The 18,811-nt window shown below is 44.5% G+C and overlaps 1 protein-coding gene and 1 long non-coding RNA gene across 3 annotated transcripts; both read right to left on the minus strand.

The window, feature by feature from the left end:
• Window positions 1-904: 904 nt before the first annotated feature.
• Window positions 905-18,474, minus strand: LOC118160977. The gene is made up of 3 exons (XR_004747794.1): window positions 18,461-18,474; window positions 18,242-18,243; window positions 905-1,263 (listed from the first exon to the last, which is right to left on the minus strand). It is a non-coding gene; the product is annotated as an uncharacterized LOC118160977 (long non-coding RNA).
• Window positions 3,104-6,286, minus strand: TEX55 (testis expressed 55). Of its 2 annotated transcripts, none has more exons than XM_035316074.1 (4): window positions 6,172-6,286; window positions 5,053-5,352; window positions 4,716-4,778; window positions 3,104-3,978 (listed from the first exon to the last, which is right to left on the minus strand). In XM_035316074.1, the coding sequence occupies exons 1-4, from the start codon at window positions 6,187-6,189 to the stop codon at window positions 3,865-3,867; spliced, it is 495 nt and encodes a 164-aa protein (XP_035171965.1). In that variant the 5' UTR covers window positions 6,190-6,286; the 3' UTR covers window positions 3,104-3,864. The 2 variants fall into 2 exon arrangements, with proteins under 2 accessions (XP_035171965.1, XP_035171966.1); XM_035316075.1 differs by lacking the exon at window positions 6,172-6,286 and adding an exon at window positions 5,987-6,122.
• Window positions 18,475-18,811: the final 337 nt, after the last annotated feature.

Below are 18,811 nucleotides of genomic sequence, written 5' to 3' on the forward strand. Positions count from 1 at the left end.
ACTTTCCCTTGAATACAACCTGAAGGCATGTCAGAGAGGGTTTGATCAGTTTGCCCTGGTATATTCCCTTCCAAAGCACTCCCATGGTCCCCAGTCTTCAGACTGAGTTCTCTTCTGAGCTAAGCTCTTTATTAGAGTTTACCTAGAGGTTAATTTCTTCCATTTCAGACATGCAGTTCTCTGAATATTTGCTGCTGCCTACTTCAAGTTTCACAATTATGTGAAACTTGAAAATCAATGGCATTAAACTAGCTTGAAATTGGTGTTATGTAGCCATGATTCATACCCAGTGAGTCAGAATGAAATGTCTCATGCTATAAGTGGCACGCCATTGAAGAGCTATCATTCCTGTGCCCTCCACCTAAGAAGCAGAGCAGGGACCGGGTGAACTTTTCAAAAGACCTTTAATCAGCAGTTATGAGACTTTTTTTTTTTTTTTTTTTTTTTTTTTTTTAATTGCTTAGAGGCACTACACTGTCAACTTTATTATTGCCTGGGCACCTCAGTTCTTTTAAGTTCCATACAGAGATGGCAGAAAAAGAATCTGCCCTTTTGATCCATGGCACCTATCTCAAGGTGACTACAATCTCTGTCTGATTGGCCCTGTGGCATCCGAGATTCACAACAGAAATGCTCTGTGCACCACAAGACCATGTGATTCATAAGCCAAACTGGATGTCATGCTTCTGCGTCAGTTCATGGATCAACAACAATTCTCACCCGTGAAAATACTGTGCTTGCTCACTGTCTGTCTTGAACTACCAAGTAAGCACCCTTGGGAACTAGAAACTATTTCCAGCCTCCCCACCTTCCACTCTGTGACTTACCCTTATCCATTGGAAACACAAAACAATGCGCAGGTGTGGGTAAAAAAAAAAACAACAAACCAACACAACACAAAACACCCTTTTTAAAAGAATGCACGTCAGTTCATTCTCCCTTGTGCAGAGGAGAAAACAAACAGCAGATGTTAGTCACGTTGCTTAGCACACTACTGGAGGGCATTCAAATATACAGTGACTAGCATGCCACCAGGACTTATATGGAATAGTTTCGGTTACACACAATGAACTCTTAATTCCTTCAGAGCACCCAAGGCAAGAAATTTAATGACAGTTTAATGCCATGGTGATAAATGTCCACTTATGAAGAAGAAACAAGGATCCAAAGATTTGGGAAAGAATGTATGAAAAAGGACAGTCACTCTGGAATTAATGCTACAATAAATGTTTCCATTTTAAATCAAACTTTTCTCCCTGTCTTCTCCATGCAAAAGCCTCCACACACTCAAGCACCAGTGGTGTATTACTGCCTTTATGTGAGGTAGAATTCTGCTAGAGCTAATGTATATTTGAAGTGAATCTGTTGTACCAGACTAAACACAATAATCTGCACACCTTCGGGAGAATACTTTTTGTTTTCGTAAGCTTAAGATCCTGGGCTATTTTTTTTTTTTTCCTTGCTGTTCAAAGTACAATCCAGTTATCTGAAAGGCTTGAGGAGAAGGTAGTGACATTTCTCCTCAGATGCCTCATGACGTTCCCCAAGATTTCCTATCAAGGCCCTTGATCAGGGCTGATGAGCGGTCTCCACAAGTCCGTGAAAGCAGAAGGTTTGTTCTTGGTCTGCTGCTTTCCACAGTCTATTGCCCTCTATGCAAGCCAATTGCAGGCCCACACAACTGTCCTGACTGCACCCACCTACATTTCTACACAATTGCTGCTCCTCAAAGGAGAGGGACCTTTATCCCAAGAAATAAGAGACAGCTGCTCTCTCTCTCTTATGTGCACTGGAGAGGACTTCTTGCTACCATGCAGCAACTTTGGTAGCATGAGATAAAGTGGCCAGGCCACCAAAGGAAAATTTTGGCCCTGGGATTGCTGAGGAACACTGTGTAGGGCCTTTCCTGTAAAACTTTTAGCACCTGTAGGAGGACTACTTCCAGCTCTTTTCAATTTGTCTGGAAGAGAATTAAGGAAATTTCCTTGCATAACTCTCTTGTTGCTGACACAAAGTTGAGGGCACACACCTATAGCCTAATAACATCACAACTCACAAGTTTTTCTTAAGTAAAACAGAATAACAAAATACAATACACAAATGATAGAAAACTAGGAAATGTACAGCTATGGTTGTACCCAAAAATACCTTGTTTCTGTTCTAAAATAAAATTCAAAGACATGCCAACACCTCTTTCTCTCAGAAAATGTGATGATGTAGAGATCAGAAAGCCTCAGCCAGTATCTTCATGTAATGTTGATTATCTTCCACGCATTTCCTGTTTCACAGAAGTGCATTAGCATTTCCCTTACAAATTCTTGATCAAATATATACAAGCCTGAAAAACAAACACTCTGTTTCCTTAAGGGTCCAATTCATCCAGTTGCTGAAAATAAGCAGGACTTTCAAAAGCACTTCAGTGTTTCAGTGGGACCTAGACACCTAAGACCACATCATAAGTCTTACAAAACCCATGAAGAGCTATCTAATCTTTAGCTATCTTTGGGATCACTTGAAAACCTGCATGCTCTGTGAATGACAGAAGTGCTTCCTGCCTTTACCCTGGAAACACAGGAGTTAACTCATCTTTTTTGAGTCTTAGATAGAAAGGCATCTCTTCTCAGACACAGAATTTGTATGCCAAATACTTGCCTCTGTTATTCCCAAACTTTTTGGGCCCAGGCTCTGTTGTGGAGTATCTCACAACCTAATCATCAGACTTTTAGCTGCAAATAGATAGATGGAAGATAAGTTTCTGTGGTGCTCTCTTCATAGCCAGAGACAGACATTTGGGAACATGCTACTATCCATCATGAAATTAGAGCACTTGCCTAAAAAAGAGAAAAGTCTGTAGTGACAAAAAGCTTTCTGGCACCTACTGCACATACACATGAAGTGATGCCAAAATAACAGTATGGTCTATTGCACATTTTCAATAATCTTCAGACAAGAGACAAGAAATACAAATGTCCTTTGGAGGGTGAAAACAGACACTTGGAAAGTATGAAAATGAGCATTGCAAGTGTTTTGAGAATTAAAAGCAGTTCAGATGACATGTTTGCAAAGTGTATCTTAACTCTGAATTTCCTGTGCTACCAGTGCATGTCTTGGGTTTGTTTAGTTTTATTCACCTCTCACATTCCCGAGTGGCAGTGCCTCAGTGCCTTCTGAAGCCATAGAGCGTGTAGGCAACTGTTGCTTTACTGTTCTTTTAATCAAAATACACACTGTACTTGCAATGATACAGGCAGGGCAGCACCAAAAAACAGAGTGATCTGAACCTGGCATGGATAGTTAAGAGTGAGAAAGCTACTGACGGTGTGTGGAAGCAACAAAGAGATGGCTCCTTGTGCCAGAGGAGCTTTGGGGCGTCAGAAAAACCACTGGCTGAGCCTCTCCCAGCATGGATTTCAAAGTGTTAGATGGGCATTGGTGATACTGCATAGTTTAAGACAGCCACCAATGCAGCATGAAAAAGTGAGGACTGTGGGTTGTCCAGGGCTGCTTTTTTAATTCTACTTGCTTTTGCACTTGTATTGTCTGTGCTGTGAGGTTTCCCTGCACAGAAAAGTTGAATCTAGTGGTGGCCTACATGTGGGAGTTGTGGATTTGTATGGACCATACAAGATTTCAGGAGAGCAGCCTTTTAAAATGTGCCATATGTGCATGCAGGTTCATGCACTCTTTTAGATTTGATTTTGTGTGTCCATAAAGATACTAGATTGCAGGATTTATATTAAAGGGGAAGCAGAATCACATGAAAAATCAAGAAAGAGAGATACCAGCAGACATTTCCAAATTTACTTCCACTGGTTGCAAAAGCAGGATGCTGCGAAGGCCATGTGCAACATCACAATAGCAAGGTCAGTAAGGGCCAGAAGGAGTGCACAGGACTTGTTTCAGAAACTCCTCTCTATCTTTGCTCTCATCCAATACTCCCTCCATTTCTGCCTGCCGGGCATTTATCATAGACTGCACCTGGGCAAAAGGAAAAGGAAAAGAGTCATTTAGGAACCTATTTCCAGCCAGCAGTGCCCAGAATCAATCTTACCACCCCTCTGCAGGTTCTGCACATATCCCATACAGGATGAACCCAGCAGCAAATCACAAAAGTGGTGCTTCCCCTTACTGACTAGATGGTGGGGAGGGAAAGAACCCTCTCCCTTTCTGCTCCTTTTCCTCTGAGCTGCTCCTTACTCCAAAGAGCTCCCAATGCTTCTAACTCTAACTTCTAATTCACTCCCAGTATATCACTCTCTCAACAGACTGAAGTTTCTGTTTTAAAGTCATCCAGGATCAGCAGAGATAGCTCACCTGAATAGGGGTACCTGGCAGGGATAGTGTTTGCTCCCAGTAAGGAACAGAGGGAGCTACAGGCAGATCACAGGGACACAAATCAGCCCTAACTTTCTCTCCAACCTTCCCTTACCTGTCAGATAATGGTTCTTTGGGGCACATCCACCCTATTCTCTCTCACACAACATGCTCTCACACACCCACCCTCCTGTACCTCTCTTCCCTCTCCCTTAAGAGCACATGTGAGCGCTTGCACCATGGGCATTCTGCTCCTGCCCTGTCCTCCTCCTCCCATCTGAGCAGGCACAAAGTGAGAGAAAGAGTCATGAGTTCACCATGTTTCCAGCATGCTCAGCAAACTGACTTTCTGTTGTGGATCTAACAGGCAGTCCCTGCTGAGCAGCTACAAGACACCATACCTGCAGCAACATGAACTGCAAAGGGTCATCAGGCTTCTCGTACATCAGTTTTACTGTGATCTCCTAAGACAGAGACAGACAGAAGGAAAGAAGTATTGATCCTTGGGAAGACACGTGGTTGCACTTTCTTCTCCAACACTAGCTGCATTTTAAAAAGCCACCATCTCTTTCAATCCCTGAGGATGATCAAGTGTCCCTTTCTACTGCTTTTAAGTTTCCACTGAAGAAAGCTCAGGACCCGGAGGGATCCAGAGGAAGCAACAATTTGATCCAAGCTAACTTTAAGCCCAGCTTCACAAGCAAGTCTTTGGACAGAGAAGGGAAAGAGAAATATCACCTGAAATATCTGCAGAATATTATGTTTCTCCATGTACTTAACAGAGACTTCATAGGGGTCTTCATACACCATTGGCTGCTCTGATATTTCACATGTTGGTTTGACTACAGGTGCCGACAGCCCAGCCTGAGATATTTTACCCCCAGACTGTGAGGGTTCAGGCAAGAATGTCTCGACTGGTGGGAAGTCGTTCAGTGATGGTGGGAATTCAACTATAGGTCTCTGGTCCTCTGATGGTTCAGCAACTGATGGTATGATGCATTTCTTCACTTCAGTTTCTGAATGGTCACTGGCATCTTGCTAAAATATTTAACAAAGAACAAGGGATGTTGTAAATAGGTAGCCCTTCAGACCAGATACATCAAATTACTTCATGCTTCTAAAAATATGCTGCAGCCCCTCTTAGAGCAAATGTTAGGGCTCTGAGAGAAACACTAGGCTTTAATTTCGGTGATGGGTCTCTCCCACTGCCCCTGTCCATGAGCCCAGGAACACCATTTAAGCTCAGATCCAAACCTTCAGTCCTCATCTGTGATATGTTGTGGGAGTTCCCGTGCCTGGTCCTTGCTTACTGACTGGTTTTCCCCGGGGGACTCCAGATGTATGTTGCAGGTGGTTTTGTCTGTGCCCCTGTCTCCTGCGTGGAAGTCCCTGGATGGGTCCCAGAGCAGCTCATTACGTTCCCTGTCTGGCACTGCTGGTGAGCCCTGTTACCAGCACCCTGCCCGTGGGCTGTGCACCCGTGCCCTCTTGGCTAAGGGTAAGGCTTGGCACAGCGAGACTCATCCTGCTCAGCACAGCGCTGCTCTTTCTCCCCGACGGCAAACAGACGAAACCTGTAAGGGCTTCATCCACCTCCCAGCAGCTGGCTGGGCACCGCACCCTGCCCGTGCCTCACATCCCCATTCACAGCCCCGTGACCGAGCTCAGGAACCATGAAATCACACCGACAGCACGAACACCCCGATGGAAAGGGCTGCTCTGCCCCGCGCTGGGGGGAGATGCCCCTCCAGAGGGGACAGATGGGGGTCGGGAGGATGGTGGGGGTCACGGGATGGTCAGGTTGCGGATCCAGGGATCCGGTCCTGAGGCCTTTCTGCTGCCACCGCCTGTGCTCACCAGCTGCCGGCCCTCCATGGTGGGGAGAGAATGGGAGAGAATGCGAAAGTCGCTGGGGAGGTTGCCAGGGAAGTGCTGCCTTATGGTCCCACCCCCTGGTCTCTAGGCGATGCTGCGTGGCCATCTTAGGTTCGGGCAGAAGAGCTGGGAGAGGTGGGGTGACCCTGGCCCTTGTCCTGGTCCTGGTCCTGGACCTGGTTCTGGTCCTGGTGCTGACCCTGGTGCAGTGTGGAAGCAGGCATCTCTTGTCTGAGGGAGGGGGAATGGCAGGGGGTTGCATACCACTCTGCCTGCCACGGAGCAGGTGGGATTTTGTTTTATAGGGAGCTTTGTGGCTTCACTGCAAATTCAGTGCCGTTAGCTTTTCTATTTTTTCAAAACAGGCCCTGACAGTGCCTCGTTACTTTACCAAGGTCTGTTAAAGGAAGCAGCAAAGCATGTGATAGCTGTTTTGTCTTGCTGGCCCTACTAGTAAGTATTACCCTAGTGAGCGGGTCTGGAAGGGAAAGGCAGACCATGGCAGAGACAAGCTCTACAAAGAAAGTCAAACGTAGAAGGATATGGCAAATAGCTTGTAATTAGAAGTGGAGAAGCAAGAGGTAGGGTAGTAGAGCAGTGAGAGAAATTTCTATGTATGGATTCAACTGAGAGGTACTTTCTCCTCTCGGTTTTACACAAATCCTGGCAGTGTGCTGTGTGATGAACTACCTCAGAAAAAAAGCAAATAAACAGATTGCCAGTTTCCCCCAAAGAGGAGATGAAAGGAAAAAAAAGATAAAAGCAGTGCTGGGTTACCACAGTAACCAGCTTCTGAAATACTCTGGTTCATGCTCCAGTGTGACAAGAGCTGGGATTGAAACACGAGTGGCTGAAACTGCCATGGGCATTGAGGCGGGGAGTGTGAAAGGGGAATACAGGACTTCAAAAACTGTGCTAAACTAACAGATGTCACTTAGATTCAGAGCAGCTCACTTTGTGTATATTTTTCAGGTTAAGCTGTTGACCTTTTACAAGAAACACTTTCCCCACTGCTCCCATACTAGGTTCATAACACTGTTGTCCATGTCTGCTGGCATGCTGACTGCTCAGATCCTCTTGCACTGAACACTGCTGCCTGCTCTCAGGGGATGCCAGGTCATTGTTCAACTCTTTTGAGTCTGTCTTGCCTTTCCCACTTGCCCACGATTCCTATAGTACTGGACAACATGGGACTGCCAAATTTTTGAGTATGGATTCTTGTTTTATTATTTTAGTTTTATTTTGTTTTATTTTATTTTATTTTATTTTATTTTGTGTGTTGGCTTAGAAAGATCTTGAAAGGTGATGGATAAAATTGTTGATGGGTCTTAGGCAGTTGGTTGCATGGACTTTTGGTGAGACTTCAGGGTCCAAGTTCTTCAACCTCCACTGACTTTTTTTTTACCTTTCTTCACATGGTGGGAGAAAGCACTGTATACTGCCTGGTGTTAGGGATTGTCAGTCTTTGATCTGTGGACCCTGACATTTTTCTTCCAGGAAATGTGGGCCAATGGAGCAGGCTTAAGTATCTAGGCAGGATATTCACAGGTTTGTCATCTATACCCTTAAGAAATAGTCTGGTTGGTTGGTAGGTAGTTTTCTGCAGTGATCTGTGTGTGTTTGCAAACCTTGCATCTGTGAAGATTTTTTTCTAAACAAGGTCTTCTTGCCAACTGGTCCAAGAAAGAAAAGGCCAGCTGAGGCATGAGTTAGGTGATCTTCCCTGTCCTGCAGCTAGATATGTGCTCTAATGCTCACAGAACTAGTTTATTGAGGATCTGAAAGGAAAGCTGTAAACTGTTATAACCCTGTCATACTTCAGGGGGGCAGTGTTTGCTGTAGTAACTGCAATTGCAGTTTGAGCTGAAGTAGGCACCTGCTTTCAGTTGTGTGCTGAGCATCACAGTGCTGTTTTCACCACAGCATGACTCCCTGTAGAACTTCTCCCATGGGTTTCTCCTCTCCATCCTTTGCTGGACAGGACTGAGCTGTTCTCAGCTGCCTGCTGGCTTCAAATAGAGTCCTGCTGTGGGCAAATCTCAAGCCCCATGTCTTCCTTTCATCTGTGCCTCATTGGTAAACAGCATATCTTTCCATTTCCAACCCCACTGACTACTGCAGGGAACTGGCTGCTGGGGGTGGAAAGCTAGGATTTTGTACAAGGAAGTAAGATGAACGACTCCATTAAATAAACATCACTGCTCTGCTTATTATTTCAAAAGATTACAAAAAACAGAAGATGCATTTTAAATACATTAAAATTCTGAGTAAAATAAAGCCTTAAATACAATGCTCATGTAACATAAATCACACAGCTTTTTTATATCCCGGCACATGGAAAGCAAAACCGTATTATTATATCATTATTTATATGGCACCATATGCTAAGTCTGGAACTTAAAGACTTTCAAATAAATAAGAAAACACCAGCTGCAGATCAGCAATACGCTCTTTTATTGGGAGTCACTGTGTAACTGTGGCTATCATTCCTGCTGTTAAGTTAAAACTTAAATAAATTGTCAGAGAAATAAGATAGCCATTAGAGATTCAGTGTCTGTCTCCTGGGGACACTTTTGCTAACAGCTGTAACAAAGATCTGCTGCTGGTTTTGTCCTATCTGTGTAGTAACTCATTGCATTTGTCCCTGCAGTATCACACAGTTGTTCAGTAGAGATGGTTGAGCTGTTCACTATAAATAATGTTGGTTAACAATGCGGCCCCTTTTGGGTTAATAAATTACAGTCAAACCACTCCTGAGCCCCTTTGATTGGTTTCTTGCAAGTCTGCAGTGAAGAGTTGGAACAAATCACTTTTCACAGTCTCTTCACTTTGAATATTTCTTCTTATTTTATTGTGCTGTAAATAAATAAATATATAAGCCAAAGACTGAAAATGCATGTCCTAAACTCCTGCCACTTTATCCGGTACTTGACAATCATAATGGGATGCACAAGACGAAACGCATCAGAAAATTACATGGCTTTGCTTAAAGACACAGAGAACCCTGGCCAGTTCCAGGCTGTTGGATCCATCCCCCTCCTGGGTGTGAGAGCTGTTTTCTGGCAGACAGAGGTTGCTGGACAGGGCAGCGAGCTCACCTGCTAAGCTGTCTATGAGGTTGTTGCAATCCAGCCGATACCTGAGGCCATGGCCTCATGGTTCCCCATCCACTGTGGCTCTGAGGCTCCCTGACCTGTGGTTTTGCACAGTTGTAGCTGGGCATAGCTAAAACCTTCCGGAAGGTTTGGAGAGCAAAGGGCAGCATTGTGGCATGGACCAATCATTAAGACAAGCAGGCTGCAGACAGGGAGGGGGTGGTGGCTGGAGTCTGTGCTTACCCACGCGCTGACCTGAGAGTTGTCCTGCACGTTTGTAATTGCTCAGCCCTCTGTCCAGGGGGCTGTTGAGAAGTTATTTACAAGCTGGGAGGAGAGTGGTTGTAAGTGCAGCAGAGCATCATGGAGAAAACTAGCTCCCAAATGAGGTGGGGAGGGCTGGGATGTGAGGGGGGAGAGAGGCAGGCAGGCGGTGCTGACTTACACCAACAGCCCTTGATGTGGGCCTGGAGCTGATAGCGATGCTGCGAGAGAGATTGCACCAAAGTATCTGTTTTCATGCAGTGCCTCTGTTCGTGTGTGCGGGGACCAAGCCAGAGCATGCTGGCGAATCCAGCTCTTGCTGGGGCTCTGCCTGCATTTCCCAGCAGAGAGCAGCAGAGCTTCGTGGCCGCTTGCAGGAGCTCCGAGTGCATCCTCCAAGATTTCCTGCACTGCTTGCCTCCCCAGAACGCAGCAGTAAAGCACTGAGCTCGCAGGCACGTCAGACCTGTCAAGAGCATCGGTGTGAACAAACAGAGAACACATGCCAGGAATCCCCAAAATTTGGTGCTTTCCTGGAAATCTGGGTGTTCACAGAGAACAGAGGAACCTTTCTTGGGGTATGCTCTGCAGGTTGCCTTTGTACCCATAGCCAAAAGGGGATATACCTCAAGTATGGCTTCAGAAAGTAGACAGGTATCTGTAGCAGGTTAAGCAAACCCCTTTCACAGCTGATGGGCATGGAATAGTTAACACCCTGAGGTCTCCTTCAGCTCCATCTTCAGCAGGGCAGGAAAGAAATGTGTTTGTATGTTCTGTGTTTTGGAATATTTATTTGGAAACCTGTCTACCATGCCTTAGATTTAACCTTTTCTGTTAAAAATAAACTTTTGTCTGTATCCTCCTTGTTCCCGCCTCACTTTATAAAGTTATCACAAATGTTATTGGCAATAAAAATGAATGAAAAATGTGAGACACCGCTTCTTTGCCAAGGTGTCAAAACTAATTAATCTGTGTCTAATTTAGACATCATTCTCGAGAAAAACAAGACTTTGGCCCTCTGTTTGGAAACTCACGTCCTGTTCCCTAGAGGAATTAAAGAAGCCAACTTTGGTATTATACTGGAAGTTCCTCAGTGATATTAACTGGGGCAGCTTCTGTCATCCAGTGATTGCCCCATTTTTAACTTCTGAAGCCTAAAGCTGTCAAGGTTTTATACTTCCCCATGGGAAATAATCATATACCTTCTGAGATGACACACGCTTGTTAGAGAGAAGGCTTTAGTTTTGTCTCAGCATCACCTGGCACCAGAGGGAGAGGGTGCTCTGTTCTGACCCATGTTTATGGCGAACCTTTATCCCACCTCAGCTGTGAAATCCCTGCAGAAAGGGAGAGTCGAGGCTTAATGTTCAACTGAGGGAGTGGTGCTTGTGGAGGACGGTGAGAATAAGGACAGCAGTAGGACAGAGGGAAGGCACAGGTTTGCCGGCAAATACGAGCATATTCCTGTGCTGTGACCCTATCTTTCCCTATGGGGTAAAGAGGCACAATGGTATGGGACAGACATGGTATGGGGCAGGCTTTTGGAAGACAAATATATCACACAGTGACAGTAAGACCGTGGATAGCCCTGTCTTGAAAAGCCTGTAATCCCTGGAGAGCTGTGAGTGGCTTTTTGTGCTCCTCAAAGCCGTGCGTATGAAGTGCCCCCTCCCTCCTCTGACCTGCCTGTTCCCCTCTCCTAGCTTCCCCCTCTCCCCCCCACCCCACCACCATTTGGCCTGTATGCCAAACTATTTTAAAATGTGATGCAAACCACTGCAGCCCTGGGGCCATTGAGCTGGTCTCCACAGCCTCCCACCACTCACCCCAGGTGGGATCTGTCCTTCTTTATGGATGCAAATGATGCTTCATCTCTGAATCGTAGCTTTACATGGGAAAGGTGCAATTAGCTGCTGCAAGGATCTGGGCCCATCTGACTTGCCTTGTTTAACAGAGGCTTTAATTAAAGACCCCCTGATGCTAGAAAGTCACATTAATTATTCATCTGAAAACATTTACATAGAGTCCCCCGTTTCCCTTCTTCAATAAATTATCAACTTCACGTCTCCATAATTCATCGAAATGACTAAAAATACATTGTCTCAGCCTCCATCACCTCCCTCCTCACTCTGGCTTTGTCTGTTCCAACTGTGAAGGCTTCAGTATCTTAATGTGAAGTTCTCCTGCAGCTCTCATGTAAAAAAAGGGGATGGAGGAAAAGGGGGAGAGTGAGAGGAAAGGATTTGTCTCCACACAGGAGTCATGGAGATGGCAGTATTTTTTCTCTTTTTCTTTCCCACAGAACTAGCATGATACTGAGGTTTGCAGAAGCTCATTGACTATTTCTAGTGAGGAAAAAATCAACTGATGGAGGAGAAAAGATGTTTCCAGGCACAAAAGAGGCCTGGATATAGATAGTTTCTGTGCTCAGCTGCAGATATTTTATGTGAACCAGTGCTCGGAATTTAATCTCACTGGATCCCCTCCACACCCCACCTCTAGACCAGGCCAACAGTTCCCTGTCTGCCTGGTAAAGGGATGGTGCTTTCCTAATTATAAGCTGTTCTAATTAGCTGTTGTAAGGAGGAAAAAAGCAGACTAACTTAGGCAGAGGGAGAAGTTCTGCAGCAGATTACAACCAAGATGTCACTGCAGGCACAACTGAAGGAAAATTCACTGCAAATAGTTTTCTTCAACACATTTCACTTTGTGATAAAGTGAACTGTCACATGAGAGAGGGAAAAAACAGTACTCTGAGGGCTTGTTTACATGGGGAGTTAAGACAAATTAGTGTGAGGTGTGAGTTAATGCGCAGAAGTTGAAGTGCATTAAACCCCTGTGTGGGTGCTGTAATATAGAAGGAAAACAGCATCCGTTCACTATGGTGACAATTAAACTAAGCAAAGCAAGGTCACTTTATCCCCGAATGTCCACACAAGGCTTAACATGCTTTAATTCATGTGCATTCATTTCACATCTTTGGTTAATTTACCTTAACTTTCACGAGTGTCCTAACCTGCAGGGCCTGGTAAAGTGTGTGCTCCACCTGGCTCTAAATAACTCCTGTTATTTGCAGAAACAGGAGTGGTCTGGAGCCTACAGAAATCAGACCTGATTTCTGGGAGCAGAGGGAGTTCATGGCTAGGAAGGAGTGATCTTCCAAAATAATGGGTGGACAGGGGCAGTGTAGATACCAGTAAGTTTCTCAGGAAATGATAAAAGAGATTATTAAATGATAAACCAGGAAAAGAAAACACTGACTCAAAGACTGACTTTAACACTGACTTTAAAGACATGTCTTCAGTATTTTGAATAGGAAATAAAGAGGTTTCTGTGTAGAGACCAGAGCATGTGTATGGTCTGAGACTAAGACTGAAAATGGGGTTGAACTGCTAACAGAGTAATGTGCTTATCCTAAGCATTACTCCATTTATTTCTGACTTTGTTTCCCCGTCCCATGCTCTTATTTCTGTTCTAGTTGGGCTGTCTTGACCCAGCAGTGAATGATGGTGACAATACCCTTTTGGGCCATGAGAATGTATCCAAATCTTGGCACATGTTGTGTGATGGACTGCTAATTGTTGGCTTATCTCAACTGTTAATGATGTGCTTTAACACAGCCTTTATTTTTGGCCAGGCTGGAAACTAGCTGAACTAGTTGATGTAAGAGGTGCCAGCTGAGCTGAGCAATGCTACATTCAGCTTTGACTGCATCTATAAAAATACAATTTAGGTGGATACTTGACAACTTCCCTACTTGTCATGGGGTAGAGATGTACAGTAGGCTACACTGTGTAGGTAACCCAACACTGCCTATCCTTGGCACTGGAGTTTGGGGCGGTGCCTCCAGAAACCGAGCCAAGGAACAAAGTCATGTTTTTCGCTGACATCTCCAGACAGCGCTTGAGTTACTGTTTGTGAATTTGTGCTGTGTCTCACTGACCTGCTCAGGGAGAATAAACTGGTAACCATCAGCCATGTTTTGTCTCCTCAGCTGCTCCATGGATTAAAGACCAAAGGCAGGAAGGGTGAAGCAGAACTTCCCGCTGGTGGTAAAGCCCTTAGTAATGCTCTTGTGGGATTTCTTAAGCCCTTAAGGTTCTGAATTGGGAAGGGAGAACTTGTATTCAAAGAACAATAGTAATACTGCCTCCAGTGTTTGCTGACCCTCTACACTGCTTTTTTGGAACTGAAAGACTAGAAACTCTTCCTGCATCCAGTTCCTGGAAGACAATCCACTGAGGTCTTTTCAAATATGAAAATGCTAGCACTGATTCAGACTGTTCCTCACAAATAGATGATGTCTGGAAGGGCATAGGAGTGCAGTACAGCCATGCTCTGCTCTTCACCAAAGATACATTCCTGAAAGGTGAGATGATAAACAGTTTAAGGTAGAACAAAACAGATCTTCCTATAGAATTAAAGTCAATGCGTGCAGGGGCATAGGGAATACACAAATTTAAATGTACAGGAGCAGTGTTGATGGCATAGAGGACAGAGGGAGAAATAGGATTGTCAGCTGGAGGGGATGGTGGCTCTTCAGAGGCTGAGTTTTGGAAATGTGTCAGTGTTTGGAAGATGTCAGCTGCTTCCTCCATGAATGGCATGGAATAATACACTCTAGTTTGTTAGTCCAAGCCCAAATCTTGTATTTGGTGTAAGTTTTAGCTTGGTGTGCTGTTAGCTCTGGGAGTGACCTCTTCCAAATGACCATTTCCTTGGAGACTGGAGATATCATTTCATAGCATCTGTTGGAAAAGAACACCAACAGAGGTCATTGTGTTAGCAATTATACCTCTAGAGGATGCTAAATAGCACTGAATTCAAAGCTTGCTAGCATTCAAATGGAGTCAGACACTTAGGATTAAATTTGCTAAGATATAAATATCATCTATTGCTTATCAATTAAATTCTATTTCAGACTGTGTTATTAAGGGATCTGAATTAACATGCTTTTGGGTGTAAGTCAAACACATCTTTGCAAGCACTAGGAAAATGCTCCCATCCTTCTCTTCCATCTAAGCAAATTGGATTAAAATTGTCCGCAGTGAAGATTTTTTAGCACTTTATAGAGTCTATGGAAGACCCTTAAAAATAGTCCAGGCTTTGGCTTCCTTCGAGATGTACATAAATATCAGTTGTCAGATATACCACTCACAGTCTAGCCTTTGCTGTTTAATTTGTATCGGCCTTAACAGGCTTCAAAGTGATAATTTTTGCTGTGTCTCCTGCAGGATGGTACAATGCGTAATTGGCTTAAACAGAAGGAAGATTGGTTTAGATATTGAGAAGTCTTTACTAATGGTACAGTAATGATAGATAAGAATAAATGGCTTGGGGCCTTCTGCCTCTGGAGGAGTTTGGATGAAAATGGCAAAAGGATCTTGTCTTCTGGAGGGAGAGAACCGATAGTTCTTTGACGTTTCTTTCAATTTTATTTTCCATGATTCTGTATATGCCCACAAAGTTTTCTTGCCAAAAGAAAAAAGTGGCCAAAAGTGGCAATAGCAGCATGTTCATTGTCACTGCATTGCCATTGAAAATTCTACATCATCAGTGCCCCAAAGGAAGAACATGCTGAAATAACAGCATGACGAGAGCATCCTTTATTTCCAAGCTGGCAGAAGCAAGCCATTTTGGAAGGTGTTGTACATCTCCCATAACCCATGCTCCAGCTTCCTTGGTTGAGCCAAATTGTCTTCCCAGCTTGTCAAACTGGAAAAGTGTTACCACTGTAATTAAAGACATTAAAGCAATCAAAATGAACATACAAGCATAATTAAGGCACCAGTGGTTTATGTCCCCTGCAGGCATTCTGTCAGAATAAATGACTTTTTGGTTTAATTTAAGCCTCTTACAAAACATCACTAAGACTAAGGAGGAAAGGAATTTTTATTCATATATTCACTAGTAAAATTACATAGTTTTCAGTCTCATAGCCTACCTTACACTGGTAAAATTCTCCTGCATAGACAAAAGCTAGAGGGTATTGCTGCATAAGAAGGATGTAGCTTTAAAAGAGTAAATTGGATCTGGAGGACGACAAGAACCAAATGGGAGCAAGAGAGTCTTCCCTGGCTCTGGATCAAGCCCTTCATAAAAGAGAAATCAGTTGTGTTGTGCCGGTGTAGGATGCAGTGTCCTGAAAGTCTCTTCCCTCCCTCTGAAAGAAAGGTACACCGAATAATTAACAAGGCTGGAAGAACTTGGGTCAGAATGAAGAAGAGGAGAGGGCGTTCAGGAACACCTAGTGAGTACTGGGGAGTTGCAACTCCTCTACGTCTAAGACTGGAGTAGGGTTGCACTATAGAGTAGGTCGAGTCCCAGTTGTAGAGATCACTGGGTTAAACCTCAGGGAAGTAGATGTTTCACCTGAGATAGCCTGGTGAGTTTATAGGTACATGGCTTTCAGTTTTGCTCCTCTCTGGCCCTTTTTCAATAAATATCCAAAGTCTTTTAACAGCCATACTGTTATGAATCCTGTGCTGTGGCACTGAAGCAGATTGAAACCACTGCTGTCCTGAAGGTTGGTCCTGGGATGTGCACAGCACTGCAGATGGGGTTACCCCCAACAATACTACACCCCCCATTCTCAGAGCTACTAGACAGGTTCATAGGGCTGCCCTGGACTGCTCAGCTCTGACATACTGAGGTTGAGCTCTCTTTATTTGAGGTTGATGCTAACCTTCCCACTGGTGGGGGGTCAGAGTGTCTGCTGAGTGTTCTGAGTGGTCTGGGAAGAAAACTGAAATTTGGCTGTCTCCACAGGGATTTGAGTCTATCATATATTTTCAGATATGCCTTCCTCATAGTCAGTTTTTTCCTGTTCTGTTGTACTGAGGCTCTTCACTTTATCCTGTGATGAAATACCATGTAAAAACTCAATCTGGCTGGTATAAGCCAGGAACATAAAGATCCAGCTGAAGTGGTGGAGATGTGGACACTTCCTTTGAGGACCTGCCTGTACAGCAGGACTAACAAGACCTCTTATTAGCACTGTAAAGTCACTGACCAAGTCACAGCTATTCCAGACTCAGCTGTTTACACACAAGCCAGAAGAATATTGGCTCCACAGCTGGCATCTCCCATCTCTGAAGTCCTGACATACTCATTTACAGTGATCTGCAAACCAAACTCAACAGACATGCTCCTTCATGCAAACAACATGACAAGCCAGAGGTACCACTGGCTACTGCTGCAGCTTTCTGGTTCTGCTACTGCCTTCACAGATGAGAAGTGCCACCAGAATCTGAACATCATGGTGCTGGACAGCCGAGAATGTATGGGCAGTCTAAGCTGTGGAGGTAAATAACAAACATTGACTCTGAGATTTCATTGTAGTTCTACATGATGGATCCAAATCATGGTAAGAGTCAATAGGAGTACCTTTTGCCCCCAAAATGGACTCAGCAAGAGGTTTGAAGATGCAAGGGTAATTTTTATTGGCTCAGATTCTAGCATGTACATGAAGGTGAGAACTATGGAGATCATTACAGCCACTAACTCTGACTGGGATCTGCAGTCTTTGCAGATCTGGTTCAAGCAGCTCTCTTACCCCTAATCCTCATGCTGTTATTGAGGATGCTGCTTTCTGTGTTGCTTGTGAACTGCTGCAGTTCCTGGCCAGGGAAGGAAACACAGGAGGACCCTCAAGGTGGGGAATCTCCTGCAGCACCTCTGCAGGATAGTGTAAATACCAGTCTGCCACCTTGCTGCTTCTGTTTTTCTTCCCCATCCCCATTGAGTATTACCACATCTTATGTGCCATCTGTACAGAACAGACTGCTTGCTCTTTCCCTCACCCCATGCACTCTTCAGAGGCAAGGGGCTGGCGACTTCCTGTGACAGATGTGTGAAAGGACAAGGTGAACGTCACAGACAGCACCAAGAAAGTCCAGCCAAAACCCCACTCCATATGGGGAAGCACAGTTCCAGCTGTTTGTCCTCTGGATGAAGTAATCTCTGAAGCTGCTGCTACCCTGGCCCTGATACTAGGCAACCTCAGTCCCGTCAGAGATGTTGAACTGGGGGAAAGCAGCAGGTAGCAGCATCACTCTGGTAAAAGGAAGCTCGTGATGATGTTGCTCCCCATGATTATGCTGTTAACAGCCAGGCAGGGTGGAGTGTAATGAGCAAAGGTAGATGAGAACAGGAAAACAGATGAGACAAATGATGTTTAAATGTGATGGCTCATTAAACAAAAGCTCTCTTCTATGTTTCTTTCCTCAGTAGCAACAGAAGGGACAGTGGTCATAAGTAAGAGGCAACCCACTGACAATAGGAAGCATTTGTAGAATGTAATGCACTTAATTTAGCAGCTCCAGCACCAACAAGCAGAGATATTTTGCATCAAGTAACTCAAATATAGGGTTTTGCAATCCTTTTGCATGAGGCAGAGAGCTCTTATCTACCCAAAACCAGGTCACTTCTCGCAGTTGAATATCAAGGACCACTCCTGTTTTTCCCATAGATTTGAACCCCTGCTGTCTCCAGCAGATGTTTGGGAATGCAGAATTAAGGGCAGCACAGGCTGTGGGTCTCACACTAATGCATCCGTGATCCTGTCTTGACTGGCTTGCTCACAGGGCTTTGATCCTGACCAGATCCTGGAACGTTTACTGACCTGACAGCTTTAATAGACTTTGAGAAGTTATCCCAATCAAACCTTTTCCAAAAAGCAGGGTCTGCTTCACCACTGTCCATCCTGCCAGCTGTGTAACCTGTTCTGAAAGCATCCATGTGATGGAGTCTCTGCACCTCTGAGCAACTCTTCCGGTGTTCCATTGACATCATCCAGCTTGTCAGTGTATTGTCCTATCCAGCCAGAGTTTGGGGGACAGATTGTTTCCTCCCTCTTTGTCGAAGCCTTTGTATTGATTTTGTAATAGACTGCCTTTCAGCTTCCCAAAAACATGCATGAAAAGATCTCCATCGTGTTCATCTGTCGTACATGGCAAATGGCTACTTTGCATTTGTATAAATCACGTCACCGGGTGTGATCTTGTATCTGAAAAAGAAGATGCAATCTATCATACTGAAGTTTCTATTGTGTTATTTATGAGAATGCTAAAGGCAATAGACAGTCTTCAGACATAAAATACCTGATCCTCCAAGAACTTCCACCAGTAAGCTCTTGAGCTGAGAAGCTGGCCCGGCAATCTAGCAAGAGAGGACAGGGCCCTGGAATTATTTACCAATTAAGAATTTGTCAGGGATGAGAAAGACAGAGTACACAATGACTTCTGGTATTAGGACATCTTGGA

This window comes from Oxyura jamaicensis, chromosome 1, assembly GCF_011077185.1.
Source record: "Oxyura jamaicensis isolate SHBP4307 breed ruddy duck chromosome 1, BPBGC_Ojam_1.0, whole genome shotgun sequence".
Lineage (NCBI taxonomy): Eukaryota > Metazoa > Chordata > Aves > Anseriformes > Anatidae > Oxyura > Oxyura jamaicensis.